This window comes from Carettochelys insculpta, chromosome 2 (assembly GCF_033958435.1).
Source record: "Carettochelys insculpta isolate YL-2023 chromosome 2, ASM3395843v1, whole genome shotgun sequence".
NCBI lineage: Eukaryota > Metazoa > Chordata > Testudines > Carettochelyidae > Carettochelys > Carettochelys insculpta.
Window position 1 is genome coordinate 28,335,655 of NC_134138.1, and position 15,217 is coordinate 28,350,871.

At 42.1% G+C, this 15,217-nt stretch overlaps 1 protein-coding gene across 4 annotated transcripts in view; it reads right to left on the reverse strand.

Annotated features, from left to right (window-relative positions):
- DEPTOR (DEP domain containing MTOR interacting protein) overlaps positions 1–15,217 on the reverse strand; it is a 119,884-nt gene that overhangs the window by 54,692 nt on the left and 49,975 nt on the right. For all 4 annotated transcript variants that reach the window (XR_012644358.1, XM_074986730.1, XM_074986729.1 and 1 more), the window contains exon 5: positions 10,101–10,279. Coding sequence is in view for 3 of the 4 variants with exons in the window: in XM_074986730.1 (XP_074842831.1) it covers positions 10,101–10,279 (179 nt within the window). In the remaining variant the exon portion in view is untranslated. The remainder of the gene's footprint in view (positions 1–10,100; positions 10,280–15,217) is intronic.

Sequence of the window (15,217 nt, forward strand, 5' to 3'; positions counted from 1 at the left end):
CTGGCCCCTCACAAAATCAGTTTCTCTGCGATGGAAGTTCACATCTCCACACTAGAATCTGACAATGAGCCACATCCCCCCTGACTGATCTGACTTGTTTTTTCTCCTCTCTTGATGTAGACTACTGATAATGGACCATTTCCACCCTGACTGAATAGACCTTGTCGGCTCTGGCCCTCCCTTTTACTGGGACCCCCTCTCTTTAAATACTCCTCTGAACCCCGCTCCCCTCATGCATCTGATGAAGTGGGTCTTTGCCCACAAAAGCTTATGCTCCAAAATATCTGTTCATCCATAAGGTGCCACAGGACTTCTTGTTGTTCCCAACGACACAGACTAACACGGCTACCTCTCTGGTATTTACATGGAGGTTATAAATTTAGGAATGAAATTTTCATCAGTATAGAAGGCAAATCATAGTCCAAAAGAGACAATGGCAATTAAAGAAGCTGTACAATTCAATGCTAAGTTTCACTCAAAAAATTTAAGAAACACTAGTTAAAAACAAGCAATTGACAAATACATTAATGCAACAGGTAAAATATAATAAATGAAAGGGGCTTCTGGGCAGATTAGCCTGGGGATCTGAAACCTGTGGCTCTGGAGTTGCACGCAGCTATTTAAGGACTTCTTTGTGGCTCCCAACACTATAACTGCAAGTTAAAAAACAAAGAAACAAACAAGCAAATAAACAAACAAAAAACCTCCTGATTATTTTCAATAAACAGTGAATGTCTAAAAGCCCCAAATGAACAACTCAGATCTAAATAGCAAACAATATGTGATCTTGAAATACTGTATGGCTCTTCCTAGCACCCTCCAGAGAGAGAGAAGGTTCGGGAGTGAAAGTCAGGAAGACGGTAGTACAAACACATACGCAAAGTGTGAGGAAATAGAATACATAAAAAGTTTGTGAACATCCTGCAGTAATCATGTATCACATTGCAATCATTATCCATATGCTATTCATAAAATAAGGATTACAAAAAGTACAGTTTGCCATTATTTATTGAGGACCATCTTGTGTTCACATGCACTACAGCTCTTGAATTATTGATTTTTTTACCAAATTGGAAAAAAATGGTCTTCTTGCTGTTTAGGTTTCTGACTCCTGGATTAGCCCCTTTTGCAAGCAGAAAAAGACAATCAAATCATAAGAGGATTTTTAAAAATTTTCTTATACTTTCACATCTACACAACTTTAATCAGATCAACTTTATTTGTAAACACGTAAAATAGTGTTACAGCGTGCTGCTTAATGTTGCATTCCTTTGCTTAGGGAAAGGTTCTTATTACACCATGCTACTTCACTTCTGCTTGCAGAAGGTGGAGGAAAGTTAAACATTGTAATGTGTTCTTGCACTGTAAAAGCTGATAACAGAAGTCAACATTTATTGTACAAGTCACTGCATGTATGTTGTTTACATCCAGGAGAACAGTGAGCAGTAGAAATTAGCTGACAATAGGTAAAATCTAGAGAGGTGCTGAGTTTTCCTCATCTGTGATTATTTAACATGGATCCACATGTGCTCAACACATCTCAAAATTTGGCCCACTGAAATCAACCAAATTACATTTTTTAAATTTAAAATTTGTTCAGATTTAAATAATTGTATAATACTATAACAAAAGCCTTACTCAAACAGGAACTCTGCTAGCCAGCTACCTTCAAAAGAGCTTTTTTCCATTCCTGAATCTTTCAGGGAAGCAAATGCTGAGCCCTCTCCAAAAACCTTATCACACAGACATCTTAGCACTGATGAAGGGTGTCTAGTAGAGACCTCTGGATTCCAAAGACTTGTTTATTAGCACAACAGACATAGCATGGTAAGAACAAATGCAAGCCTCTCCAGAGAACACCACCTTTGAGTACAGTCTCTGTTCTACACTGTCTACCTCTAGGCCAAACGGCATTGTTCCATGGCAAACAAGACTCAGAACAGAGATACCATTTAGTGCCAATTGTTACGTAAACACTTTACCATCAGGAACTGAGCTAAAGTCATTGATTTCCACCAGGGCCTTCAATCATCCTTCAGATGCTAAGATTTGAGTGTACTGACCTGGTCCAAATTTAAACTGTTCATCTGAATGAGAAAAGGGATCTAGTAATGGGAGACTTACGGTACGTCTACACTTATGAGAAGATCAGTGCACTGGTGGACAATCTTCCAGGGTTTGATTTAGTGAGCATAGTGAGGACATGCTAAACTGAACCATCATGGCACCCCTGTTGACCCCAGTACTCTTGGCAGTTGCACGAAGTAAGGGAAGTTGCTGGAAGAGTTTCTCCCATCAACGTTCCACTGCATAGATGGCAGCAAAAAATCATATTTAGATAAGTTGATTCCAGCAATGCAATTCTCATGCTGGATTTGCGTATCTAAAATCAATTTGTCCTGCTAGTGTAGACCTGGCCAGAACCTGAGTCATCCATTTCCTTCCTCTTGTTTCTAAACTATGTCTTAGCTACACAGAAGAGTCAGGAGAAGACTTTTAGCTTCATGTATGCTATGTTTGTCACTGATTTGAAACAGGCCCCAAACTGTATCTCAAGGACACTCACAGAACATACTAAATTGAGAGGAGTCTCAGAAGGGTGGCCATGTTAGTCTGTATCTGTAAAAACAATATGGAATCCTGTAGTATCTTGGAGTCTAATTAATTCATTAGTGCATAAGTTTTTATGGGTAAAACCCACTTCATCACCATTCATGACAGAAGAATACAGAGGGACACGGAAACAAAAAGCATGGAGAGAAAATGATCAATGGGATTTAATTTGGAGAAAAGCAGCAATACAACATTATAATATATTAACATGCAAGCATATTCTGGGCCCTATTCTGCACTAATCTGCACGGCCTGTAGTGGTAGACACCAGTCCAAAGTGCTATCTCATGTGGTAGCATATAGCTGCTTTGGACTTCAGTCAGTGACTACACAAGATGCCTGGCACAAGACACTCAGACCCAGTGAAAATGGGAGAAAATAATCCAAAACACACGCATGCAATTATAAGCAGCAGTCTGGGAAGCAGGAACGCTGAAAGAAATCAGTATAATCTGGCATGGAAACAAAACTGAATGTTGCTTTCTGGGTACTGCAGTTAGTTCTTACAGTTGGAACTGTATACAAGCACAGGCTGTACTGCATGTACAATGAAGAAAGACCAATGCATCTAGATTTGGTGGGAATTGTTAAAGCATTTAAGATATACTTTTTAATATACTGCCATACAGCATAGGCAAGTACTGCCTGGCAAGCACAATTGGTGTCACAGGAGAAGACTTCCCTCTTACCAATATGAACCAGATCTAAAAGGGAAAGTATTTAACAGCTTCAGATCTCTGGATCTGATCCTAGACCTTCAACGTGACTGACTGCAACTCTGCAGATCTGCATTCAATCCTGGGTGGGGGGGGGACACTCACATGCCACTCCCTGCCCAGGCATGCAGCATTAAATTATAAGAGCCAGACGTACTGCTAATATGCTGACCTTGAAATCAGCAAATTAAGGGCCAAAATGTGCTCCAGCAAGTCTTGTGGTGGTAGCAGGAATGCTGCTTAGTATGTCAGTCCTGTGGGCCAGGGATCCTGACAGGATTTGAGGAGGAATGATCCATGGGGCTCACACTGCTGTATGTTTGTACTGTGATAGGTCACATGTCCAGACCATGAAGCATTTCTTTGCATCCCGTAGCTAAGATTTTCTGTCTTTACAACTATTGACATTAAAATGAATATAGATAGATAGATAGGATTATAGTTTATATGTGGACAAGAATTAAAATTAATAATTTTCCTCCAGAAGTGTGAACAGTGAGCTTATACTGCACTGGCACTTGGGGGGAATTTGGGGGACCCTCAGGGAAAAAAGTTTGGAACCCTGGATTAGAGCAGCTTGGGGCCTGTGCTAACCTGTTGCAGAACTTGGCAAATGGGGAGCGGTAACTAGCTTCCTCACACCTTCTCTCACACCTCTGTGCCACACTTCATGGAGTGAATTTTAGCTACAGCAGATCATCTGTCCTAGTGCTTCCAACTCTGGATAGATCCCTCGTGTGTAAAAAAAGCCCTTTTAGGTCTGAATGTTGGAACATTCAATGGGTCTACATGTCATAAATGAGTGGAATATTATACAGCTGCAAAATCTGTCCTGTGCTCTTTTAGTTTTATGCATGCACAGACATGCTTATCATTCCTTTATAGAATCTTTGCTCTAACTGTCTGATGAATTTAATGAGCAGTGCAAAGGCAAGTTGAATGCAGGTAATGATCAGAGGCTACTCAAACATTACGAGATGCACAGGCTCCGCTACCCTAGTACACAAAAGGACAAATCTTCAGGATATGACCTCTAAGAGGGCATATGATTTTTTGCATGCACCAAGTATCAGACTACTCCCATGAAACCACTTTTGCTTATACAAATGCTCTAGGCTGCGTCTATACTACACCTCCCTTTTGGAAGGGGCATTTAAATGCAGCTGCTAGAAAATGCAAATGCATATTCGGTGCTTCATTTGCATAATAGTGGCCACTTGCCATTCCAGAAGAGCTGCTTTCGAAATGCAAAATGACCATATAGAAGGGGTTCCTTCGAAAGGAAGCCCCGTTTTTGAAAGCGCCCTTCTTCCTAATTTGTTGTGTTTAGAAGGGTGCTTTCAAAAGCAGGGTTTCCTTTCAAAGTAACCCCATCTACACGGCTGTTTGTGTTTTGAAAGCAGCACCTTTTAGAAGTGAGATCCCATGGGAGTATGCAAATAAGGCATGCAATATTTAAATCTGTGCCTCATTTGCATTTTTGAGTTGCTGCATTTACATGCCCCTTCTGAAAGGGATGGGTAGTGTAGACAAAGCACTAGACGTTAGAAAGGCCATTTGCAAATTCTATCATAATACGTGTGAAGTTGTTCATGCACAAAGGGAGGTCAGACTGAGTTCCTTTGAAAATTTACATCAAGTTGTCTATCAACACTCTGGCTACGTCTACACGTGAAGCCAACATCGAAATGGCTTATTTCGATGTAGCAACATCGAAATAGGCTATTTCGATGAATAACGTCTACACGTCCTCCAGGGCTGGCAACGTCGATGTTCAACTTCGACGTTGCACGGCACCACATCGAAATAGGCGCTGCGAGGGTACGTCTACACGCCAAAGTAGCACACATCGAAATAAGGGTGCCAGGCACAGCTGCAGACAGGGTCACAGGGCGGACTCAACAGCAAGCCGCTCCCTTAAAGGGCCCCTCCCAGACACAGTTGCACTAAACAACACAAGATACACAGAGCCGACAACTGGTTGCAGACCCTGTGCCTGCAGCATGGATCCCCAGCTGCCGCAGCAGCAGCAGCCAGAAGCCCTGGGCGAAGGGCTGCTGCCCACGGTGACCATAGAGCCCCGCAGGAGCTGGAGAGAGAGCATCTCTCAACCCCCCAGCTGATGGCCGCCATGGAGGACCCGGCAATTTCGACGTTGCGGGACGCGGATCGTCTACACGGTCCCTACTTCGACGTTGAACGTCGAAGTAGGGCGCTATTCCAATCCCCTCATGAGGTTAGCGACTTCGACGTCTCGCCGCCTAACGTCAAAGTTAACTTCGAAATAGCGCCCGACGCGTGTAGCTGCGACGGGCGCTATTTCGAAGTTAGTGCCGCTACTTCGAAGTAGCGTGCACGTGTAGACACAGCTTCTGTAGTGCAACACTTCTGAAGTTGGAGCATTTCACCTTTCTACAGCACTGGCATAATTCCTTTTAAACATCTAGTTTTCTTTTTTTTTTTTTTAAATTAAGTATAGTGAATAGCTTCCTGTGTGAAACCTCATTTGAGGCTGACTGATTAAAATGAAGACAAATGTGACAGCAAACTGTACTCAGAATATAAGAAGAATTATAGCCTTCCTTCGCTGAAAAATATTTTTCTGAAGTCACTGAAATGAGAAGTGATATCAATAAGTAAAACAACACTATTCAGTTATAGATGGAAAATTACTACAAACACAGTACCTTAATAAAGACTAGTTTTATCATACTTATGATTGCAGAAGTAATATAAACATAATAAAAACAGAAGAGCAAAGTGTATTTTTTTTTTTGCTTCATGCTTACTCGGTGATATCGTTTACTAGAGATCACCTTTAGGGAAAGAGAGAATTTCATTCTCCATTCCTATTCAGTCCATGTTCTTTTCGTTTGTACTGCCAACAAGGATGTCAATTAGTGTCAAGTGAAACTTTATAGATGATGACAAAGGACAAGGAACATGGTTTTGTGTTCAGATTCCAGAAAGAACTCACTATATTGGCAGTGGGGGAAAATACTGTTTCTATTGGTAAATGAAGTGCATTTGACCTAGAATTCAGAAAGGGGGAACAAACAGAATACTACATACTGACTGTTAAGTTTTGAGTCTAACATTTTGTAAAGAAAGGCCCTCAAGTCTAGCTCTGTTATTTAAGGAAAACTAAATTGCAATGTCTCAGTAAGTCTATAGACACATACACTTGCTACAGCTAAATCAGTAATCATTCACGTTAATCTTTCACCAAATAATTTCTAACCCAATCCAAACAAACAGCTTTAGCGAAACTTGTAGGACAGCATACCCTTATAAAAAAATTGGCTCTTTTGAAAGACAACCCAAAGTAGCCCCAGCAATAGTGCTAAGTCCCAAGGCCCTGATTCACTTTTTATTCCACCTTTATACAAGCAAAATCTCTTTGAAGTTAATAGAATTTACTTTTGTCAAATAAAGGTGAACAAGGATCTTAGTGTTTCATTTACATTAGGTACAATTCTGTTCAAGCTTTATGAAATAACCACACCTGTTCATTGCCCCTGATTGATCCCTAACAGATTCATGAGCTTCAACACTGAAACAATAGACTTGCAAGGTAGATTGTGCTCTTGACACCCTTCAGCTCACTGGAGACAGATGTACCAGCAGTAAGAATAGAAACAACACAGACTAGATGGGTGTGGGGAAACTGTATCCAGAATCTTGAGGAAAAATCCAAAAATTCTTATCCAGGTAGTCTACACAAGTAGATCAATCAAACTATCCCTTTTCCTTACTGGCTGATGTGAAAAAGGAAACACCTTTATTTACAGCTAACTAGCACCTGAGTGGAAGCAGGACCAGCAAGTTCCAGCCACACCATGAATGTTCCCTTGCAAGGGTACAAGAGAGGATTTTTGTGCATCCATGATCCACCTGGCCCCTTCCCCCCAAACTCCAGCCTCCATCTTGCATCTTCCTGTCCCGCCTCTTCTTACTGCTTCCCCTGAGTGTGCCCTCACCACACTCCTCCCCGTTTCTTCCAGAGTCTCCTGTACACTCCAAAACAGTTGGTTGTGGCGTGCTGTAGACATTGGTTAGGAGGGAGAGGGAACAGCTAAAGTGGTGGGGTGAAAGGCGCTGAGGGGGGTGGGGGAAAGTGGCTGCTACTACATGCTAAGTGACCACCAATTTTTTCTGTGGTACCCCAACCCCCAGAGTACCCATGGAGTCAGTGCCTCTGCATCCCAGTTTTCTTTCCTCTGAACTCATCTCAACAGCAGAGTGAATCCATTTTTTAAAAAACTAGCATGCCTGTGTCTACATATGGAAAAAGTTTTGTTAAAATACTTTTGGAATAATTGTTGCTATAGGGAAGAGGGGGAAATATTTTCATTTTGTACAAAGACTAAGCAGATGACACTCTATAAATCATACACTGACACCAAGAGCAATTATAGAATTTGAAGCTGCTTTTTGCAAACATTCAGAAGTAACTGCTATTAATTATAAGGTAAAAACAACTTCGTGTTTGGTTGATGTCACAGAGAAGCTGCAGAAGTACTTTGTAACACTGTGCCTTTTGCGTCCGAGGATATAAGTATTGTCACAGAACAACAGAAAGATAATCTATCTCATTGGGTACCCTGGTTCATGCAGCTACCTATTATCATTAAATCTGTACTTTAATGTAAACCATATAGGTCTTGTGTCAGGCTCATTACTATAGCATCTGACCACTGTCCAATACTGAATTAAACAATGTGACTCATGTCTGTCACTTCTCTGATCTCTCATGCTGTCTCCAGGAGGAAGACGTGCACACAGAGAAGTGGTCTGGACTTGCTTTTTTTAATACTTACACAGACACACACTTAGTTTATGTTAGAGGAAGTAAGGTCAAAGAGGTTCACCTTACACTTAGAACAGAAAATAATGAGGTTTGTGATGGTCCTTAGACCCTGGGTGAGGTCATTCCACAGGCTTGAGTGGGCTCTCAAGAAAGCTGAGGTCACCTGAACAGCTGAGCTTTACCCTCATTGCAGCAAATTATGTTTTGACCAAAGTACCATAGGGCCCAATTTGCTGGGCATTAAACAGATACTAAATCCCTTCTTTGAAGGCCGTGCATGGCAGGGCTAACTGTAATAGTGTTTCAAGTGAGTGATTTCCTCATCCTTCTCCAAACATACCTAGCTTATTGTGCAACATGGCCACGGTTTAAACATTGTCCTAGGCCACGTCTACACGGGCAAGTTCTTTTGGAAAATCCAGCCCTTTTGCAAAAGAACACGTGGAGCATCCGCACAGAAAATGCACTCTTTCAATGTGAAATTGAAAGAATGTGGCTCTTCTTCTTGAAGTTGTCTTCTGCTCCAGGATCAGGAAGAGCACTTCCTTTTGAAGGCTTCTTTAGAAAAAAACTGTGTATAAGACTCTGTGGGCCCTTTTTTAGAAAGAGCAGCCCTCATGGCACCAGGTTTTTCAGTCCCTGGCCTGTTCTCTGAAAAGAGCAGGGTCTGTGTGGATGCTCTTTATTGAAAGAGCGGATTGATTTTTTGATCTGCTTTTTTGTGTGTGGACATGCTCCTACGAAAAAAGTGTTTTTTGGAAGAGATCTTCTGGAAGAACTTTTTTTGCAAAATTGCTGTAGTGTAGACGTGGTCTAAGAGACAGCCTCATGGGGCAGCTGGTGGGAGCAGCAAGTGGGTAGGTATGGCAGTAGTAGTAAGTGGGCAGCTGGCGGGGTGACATTGATCACCAAGCATAATAAGGGAGACTTTCTGCAGATGTACCTATGAACTCTGGGTCTGCACTGATCAGACACGACTATGAGTGGGATGTTAAGGGTTAGGAAGTGTTGGACTCAAGAACTTGAAACAAAGGACACCATGCAGCAGACTCTGGGGAGAGTGTCTTGCTCTTGGTTTTCATTTGTTTGTTTCTTTATAAATAGTGTTTGTGTTGTTTTTCTTAGATGAGTGCAAGGTACTTTTATTAAACAAACTCCTTCTACCTCAGACTCTGCATGCGAGAGAAGAACTGCTTTTAAAGGTGCCCAGAGCGTAGAATAAAGTTTTTCCAAGCTACTAGGTGGGGGCTCACTGGTTTGGTTATATTTTTGAAAAGAACTCCCTAGACATTGAACTTGGCGCTTCTTGATGACCACTGCTACTGGCAGAAGGGTTATTTTTGTAATTTCTATTCTAGTTAGGCTATGTCTACACTAGACATAGAAGTTGACTGTCAACAGGCAATTTTAGCTATGCCAATTGCACAGCTGAAATAGATTTATCCATGGTTGACTTCCATGCCTGTCCACCCAGCAGAAAGTCGATGGTGGCATTTCTCCCTTCAACCTTCCTTATTTCTCAACTCTCACAAGGAGTACAGGGGTCAACTTTGACCCCTGGGAGCATCAATTTGTGCATATGTGAAATGAAACCCCAGAAGATTGAACCTGAGCAGGTTGATATTCCGCTGTAGTGTGGCTGTAGCCCTAGTGTAATTCTCCTTATTTATTGTTCTAATTCTTTGATGTTTACTAAGCTATTATCTCGATTATGTCCTATGGCAGTGACTTCTTCTGTTTCATTATCCACCTCCAAAATAGTACCTTTTATTCACTCTTTATTTATTACTAGTGGTTTTGAGTGCTTTTGAAAATTTTACCCTTTATTAATAATTATACAGCCTTCCATCATTTGGATAGGGTTAGAATTGGAAATGTTTTAGGACCAAACCGCATGCTCTGAAACATCTTTACATACTCCTGCACAGAAAACGTGTTCTAAAGAAGAAGTGTATCCTCACCGTGCTGTATAATTCCATGCTCCAACAGTCTACGGCCAAGTTGTTCTGCCTCAGTCCTTGTTGTGACTTCTCCTTCCTGGATCAGCCATTCAATAAAATCAGATGCGACAAAAGTCCGTTCATACTTGACTTCTTCCTCCTCCCTAGCTTGTAAAAGTGTATTCTCAGAATTCATCAGCCTGCCATGGGGGTGGAAAAAAAATATATATATAAAAACAGTTCTTCAGAAAACAATTCCTGATCCATTTTTAGTAGATGTCATTAGTAGTAAGCAAACAGATGCAACTTTTCATTGCCTGACACAATTCTTAATTATAAATTGGTATGTGGAAAGATAAAAATTAACAAGAACCTCCACAGGCTAATCATGTAAACCAGGTAATTACAATTCAAAAAGCCAGAGTGACTATCAACAGATGTCTAAGAAGTCTTGAAAAAGATACTGTGAAATATATTTTTAAAAAACTAACCATCCCAATGTTTTGGTTAAAACACTTCCCTCAGCAATAGTTCCCTTTACTTGCCTTGTTGCATGCCCTGAAAACCACCTTCTGAGATACAGCTCTCTGTGTAGACCCCAGGCACCCTTTAAAAACAATCCCTATTCCCTGTAACGTTTTGTACAACTTCATAGTAAGCGGGGAAGGAAGGATGGCTCATTGGTTAGGGTAGAAGTCTTGGTATTGGATTCAATTCCCTGCTCTCCTCAAGATTTCCTGTGAATTTGGGCAAGCCACTTACAGCCAGATTGTCAAAGAAAGGCACTTAACTTCCATTGAAATGAACTGAGTTCAGAACCCCTTTGCAGATCTGAGACTTAGTAACTCTGTGCCTCAGATGCCCTTACACAACAAGGGGATAACAACACTTAATTCATACTCAGCTCTACTTATGCAGGTCTACACTGCAGCAAGGACTGCCTGAAACTACATCATCTTTAAGGGGATCTGTGGTCAGATTTTTGAGGGCCTAGCTAAGCATGGGCCGCACGTCTCAGAATCAGCATAACAATCATCCTAAATCATTCTAAAACCAGCGAACTGGAGAAGTTACAACACAATTATCCTGCGACCTCTTAAGCTTTCTGCCTTTCTGGTCAAAAATCACAATGTGACACAAGTGTATATGAGCTTGTTTTTAAATTGCTGAAATGTCTAGAGTTCTTCTCAGCACAAGAAAGTGAGCAACTCTCCCTCCAGTGTTGTAAGTTCTGAGTCTCTGTAACCCATGAAGAATGGAAATCTGCATATGATGAGGATGATCAGCTCTTTTCATTCTTGTGTGCTCTCTTCTTGTGTGCTTGCATTCCAACTGCAGTTACTAGGGATCATTTTCAGATATTAAATGACATGAAACTAAACCCACAGAAGATCTGTTAAAAAGAAAACAAATTCATTTCTAGCTACTCTGAGGAGGCGCGACTATACTTTAGATATATATTGATGTTATAGATTTTATACTCCCTCAAATAACCAGGTTTAAGTTGGTAAGCAAAATTAGCTTTGACACTAAGTGGAAAATATCAGTATGGTGCACACCACCACTCTGGAAGGGCCCCATCAATGCCTGAACTCTGGCCCCTTTCCCACACTTTCCCTTCCACTAGCCCAGCCATCATACAGCCCCTTCTCCCTGAGCCCCCACACCACCAACTTCAATCACTCTTCTCCACCCCCAGACCCTTCTTCACTTGCTCTTATGGCCTGTAAAAGTGATGGGGCAATGGTCCCTTGATCTCCCCACCCCCGCGTTCTGATGACCTTGATAACACTTGTGTTGGAAGAGCATCATACCTATGTATTAACATCACCTGATCTGGGAGAAGTTTAGAATTCATTTATGGGGGTATTGTGAAATGATGTTATAGGAAGATATGGTGAATGCTCATTAAAAACTACATGCCTTTTACCTTCATATTATTGACCAGTGAGTTATTAGTTTTTGAATGACTCCTTACAAGGCATATCTTGTACAAAGATTCTGACAATAGTGTGTCGGGCGTAGATACTGGGGTGCATTCTGTCCAAGTCATAGGCACTGACTGTGTGTGTGAGATCTGGGGCTGGATCATCCATGGGGAAGAATTAATAGTTGCAGAGCATCCACCAGTGCCAAGCTCCCCACCCCACCCTGTCCCTCCATGCATCTGTTGTGCTGGTGGCCACATGCTTACTGACTCCAACTCCTCCCTTCCAATGCTTCCAGAGCATTGCAAACAGATGATTTGTAGAGTTCAGGCTCTGGGAGGGAGGGGAAGAAATGGGGACAGGGCATGCTTGGGGGAGGAGGATGGAGCAGGGATGGGAAGAGAAAGTGCAGGGGCTTGGTGGAAAGTAGGGGTGGCATGGGAATGGGGCTTGGAACAGAGCAGCGGGGGCCAGCACCCTGGTCAAAATGAGAAGTCTCTGGCACAACTGAAACATAACAACACAAGGAATACAGTGCAAAGCACAGTGTCCAGACCACTTGTACATTTGCACAGTCTTATTCTTTCCTTTCAGAGGTTCTTCTTTTCTTGTTTAAATACAGTGAAGAAAGTTTTGGCTCCTTGCCACATAGTCTGGCTACATCCAGGACATAAAGAGCTTTGGAAGAGCATCCTCAGTTATTCCTTACTTGGTCTTACTCGGCCAATACCGCATATATAAAAACACCCAAACACAAAACAAGCCATCAAACCTTTTCAAAACAGCTGCTGCATAAGAACTGATTGCCCTGGCTCTGCAGACATCAAATACAAAACCTTTAGAAAGCTTTTGTTAACTGTTCTTGCATACATCTATAATTACTGTGTCTGGCTGATTAAAGAGACAGATAGAAAGGTTCCTGGCAAAAGAGATCCTAATGACTGAATTTACATAGGTACAAAAAAAAAATCTGGAACATATCAAGTAAAACAACACTCAGCTTGATATTTCACACCATCCTCTCTGAGCCTGGAATAGAACTGCTACAGACTAGAACTCGTGAACGAGCAGACATGACAAATTGACAGTTTAACAAACTCAGAAATAAGATTGTCGGCTGATGTAATTCACCCTAATTCCACTGACTTCAACAGAACTATGCCAAATTACAAAAGATAATGCTCTAAACCCTTATATGCCAAATTTAACATGGGTTGAAGGTCATTAGAGACAAAAGGAAATCTGTTTGACAACTGGAAATAAAGTGCTACTGAGGGAAAACAGAAAGGAGCATAAATTCTGGCACCTCATGCGTTTAAGTATAAATCAGCTGCCCCAAAAGGAATCTGAAGCATAAACACCGACTCTGTGTGCTCTGAGGCTGCTTATCAGCTCCTCCCCTTTCCCACCTGCTGGTGAGTCCCATGGATCAGCACCTCCCTGCACCTCCCCCATGCCAGGATCAGTTGTTTTGCAGTATGTCGGAGGTCGGGGCAAGGGGAGAGGAGTGAGGATGAGGCTCACTCAGGGGAAGAGGTAGAACTGGGGGGGCAAGAGGTGGGATGGGGGAAGGGGTGGAGTACGGGGCAGGTCCTGGGACTGAGTCAGGAGCTGAGCGCCCCTTGGCACATTGAAAAATTGGTGTGTGTGATTTGAAGAGCAACTTGGAAAAGACATGAGCACTATTAGCAATTTTTTGAAGCGTATCAGAGGAGGAAGCTTGCCAAAAAGTCACTGTATGATCAAGGTATTAAAGGAGCATTTGAGGAAGACAAGGTCATTGCAGAGAAGCTAAATTAATACTTTACATCCATCTTCACTGAAGAGGATGTGAGGAAAATTCCCACACTGAAGCCATTCTTTTTAGATGACAAATATGTTGAATTGATCTAGATTGAGGTGTCAACAGAGAAAGTTTTGAAACAAACTGATAAATTAAACAGTAATAAGTCACCAGGATCAGACAGTATTCTCCCAAGAGTTCTGCAGAAACTTGTATAGGTTGAACCTCTTTAGTTTGGCACCCTTGGGACCCGACCCACACTGGATGGGAGAATTTGCCAAACCATAGGTCAGTATAGTCTAGCAGCACTACCCACACTTCAACTGCTTATGTGTTTCTTAGTAGACATTTAGGGGCACATTACAGCTAAATAACAACACAGAACACTCAGCGCCAGGACTGGGGAATGTAAGCAAACTTTATGGGACCACAGGAAATTTGGCCACACCCATGATAAGTGGTCATCCAGCTAACTAAAATCATACTGGATTATAGATGTTGCCTGATGAGAGAGTTCCAGATTAGAGAGGTTCAAACTGTATGTGAAATTGTAAAATTACTCAGTGTGGTATGTAACCTATCACTTAAATCACGAATAAGATTTATGTAAGTTTTATGTAGTCCTTCACATAACACAAGAACCAGAAATCACCTACTGAAATGAACAGGCAGCAAGTTTAAAACAAACAAACTGAAGTACTTTTTCAGATAATGCACAGTTAATCTGTGGACCTCATTGCCTGGAGATGTTGTGAAGGCAAAATCTCTTAAAGGGTTTAAAAAAGAATTAGATAAATTCATGGAGGACAGACAGGTCCATCAGTGGCTATTCAATGGTCAGGGATGCAATTCCAAGCGATGGGTGTTCCTAGCCTCTGATTGCCAAAAACTGAGAACAAATGACAGGAGAAGGATCACTCAATGATTGCCTGTTCTGTTTATTTCCTCTAAAGTACCTGGCACTGGCCACTGTTGAAAGACAGGATACTGAGCTAGATGGACCTTTGGTCTGACCCAATCTAGCCACTCATATGTTGTAAAGGGACAGCTAAGGAGGAAAATAATGTAGTTCTACAAAATCATGACAGGCTTGGAGAAAGTGAATGAGGAAGTGTTATTTAGAACACTTGTAACATATAACAGGGCCCATCTGCAGGGCAGACTGCAGTAACCACCTTGGACAGCATGTGAGTGGCCCTGCACTTCAGGGGAATGTGGGATCCAAAATACCCTGGGGGAGATTGGTGGGGAGCCTGGAATGAAAATAGCAAGCAACCCAATCCCAGCCCCAGCCCCAGCCCACTTTACTCTGCTCCTTCCCACCAGCTCTCGGTAAAGGGACAGAAGCCAGAAAGAGGTGGGGCAAGGGGTCCAAGGAGTGGGTGGAATGGGGGCAGGGAGTGGCTGGAGCAGGGGTGGGAAGAGGC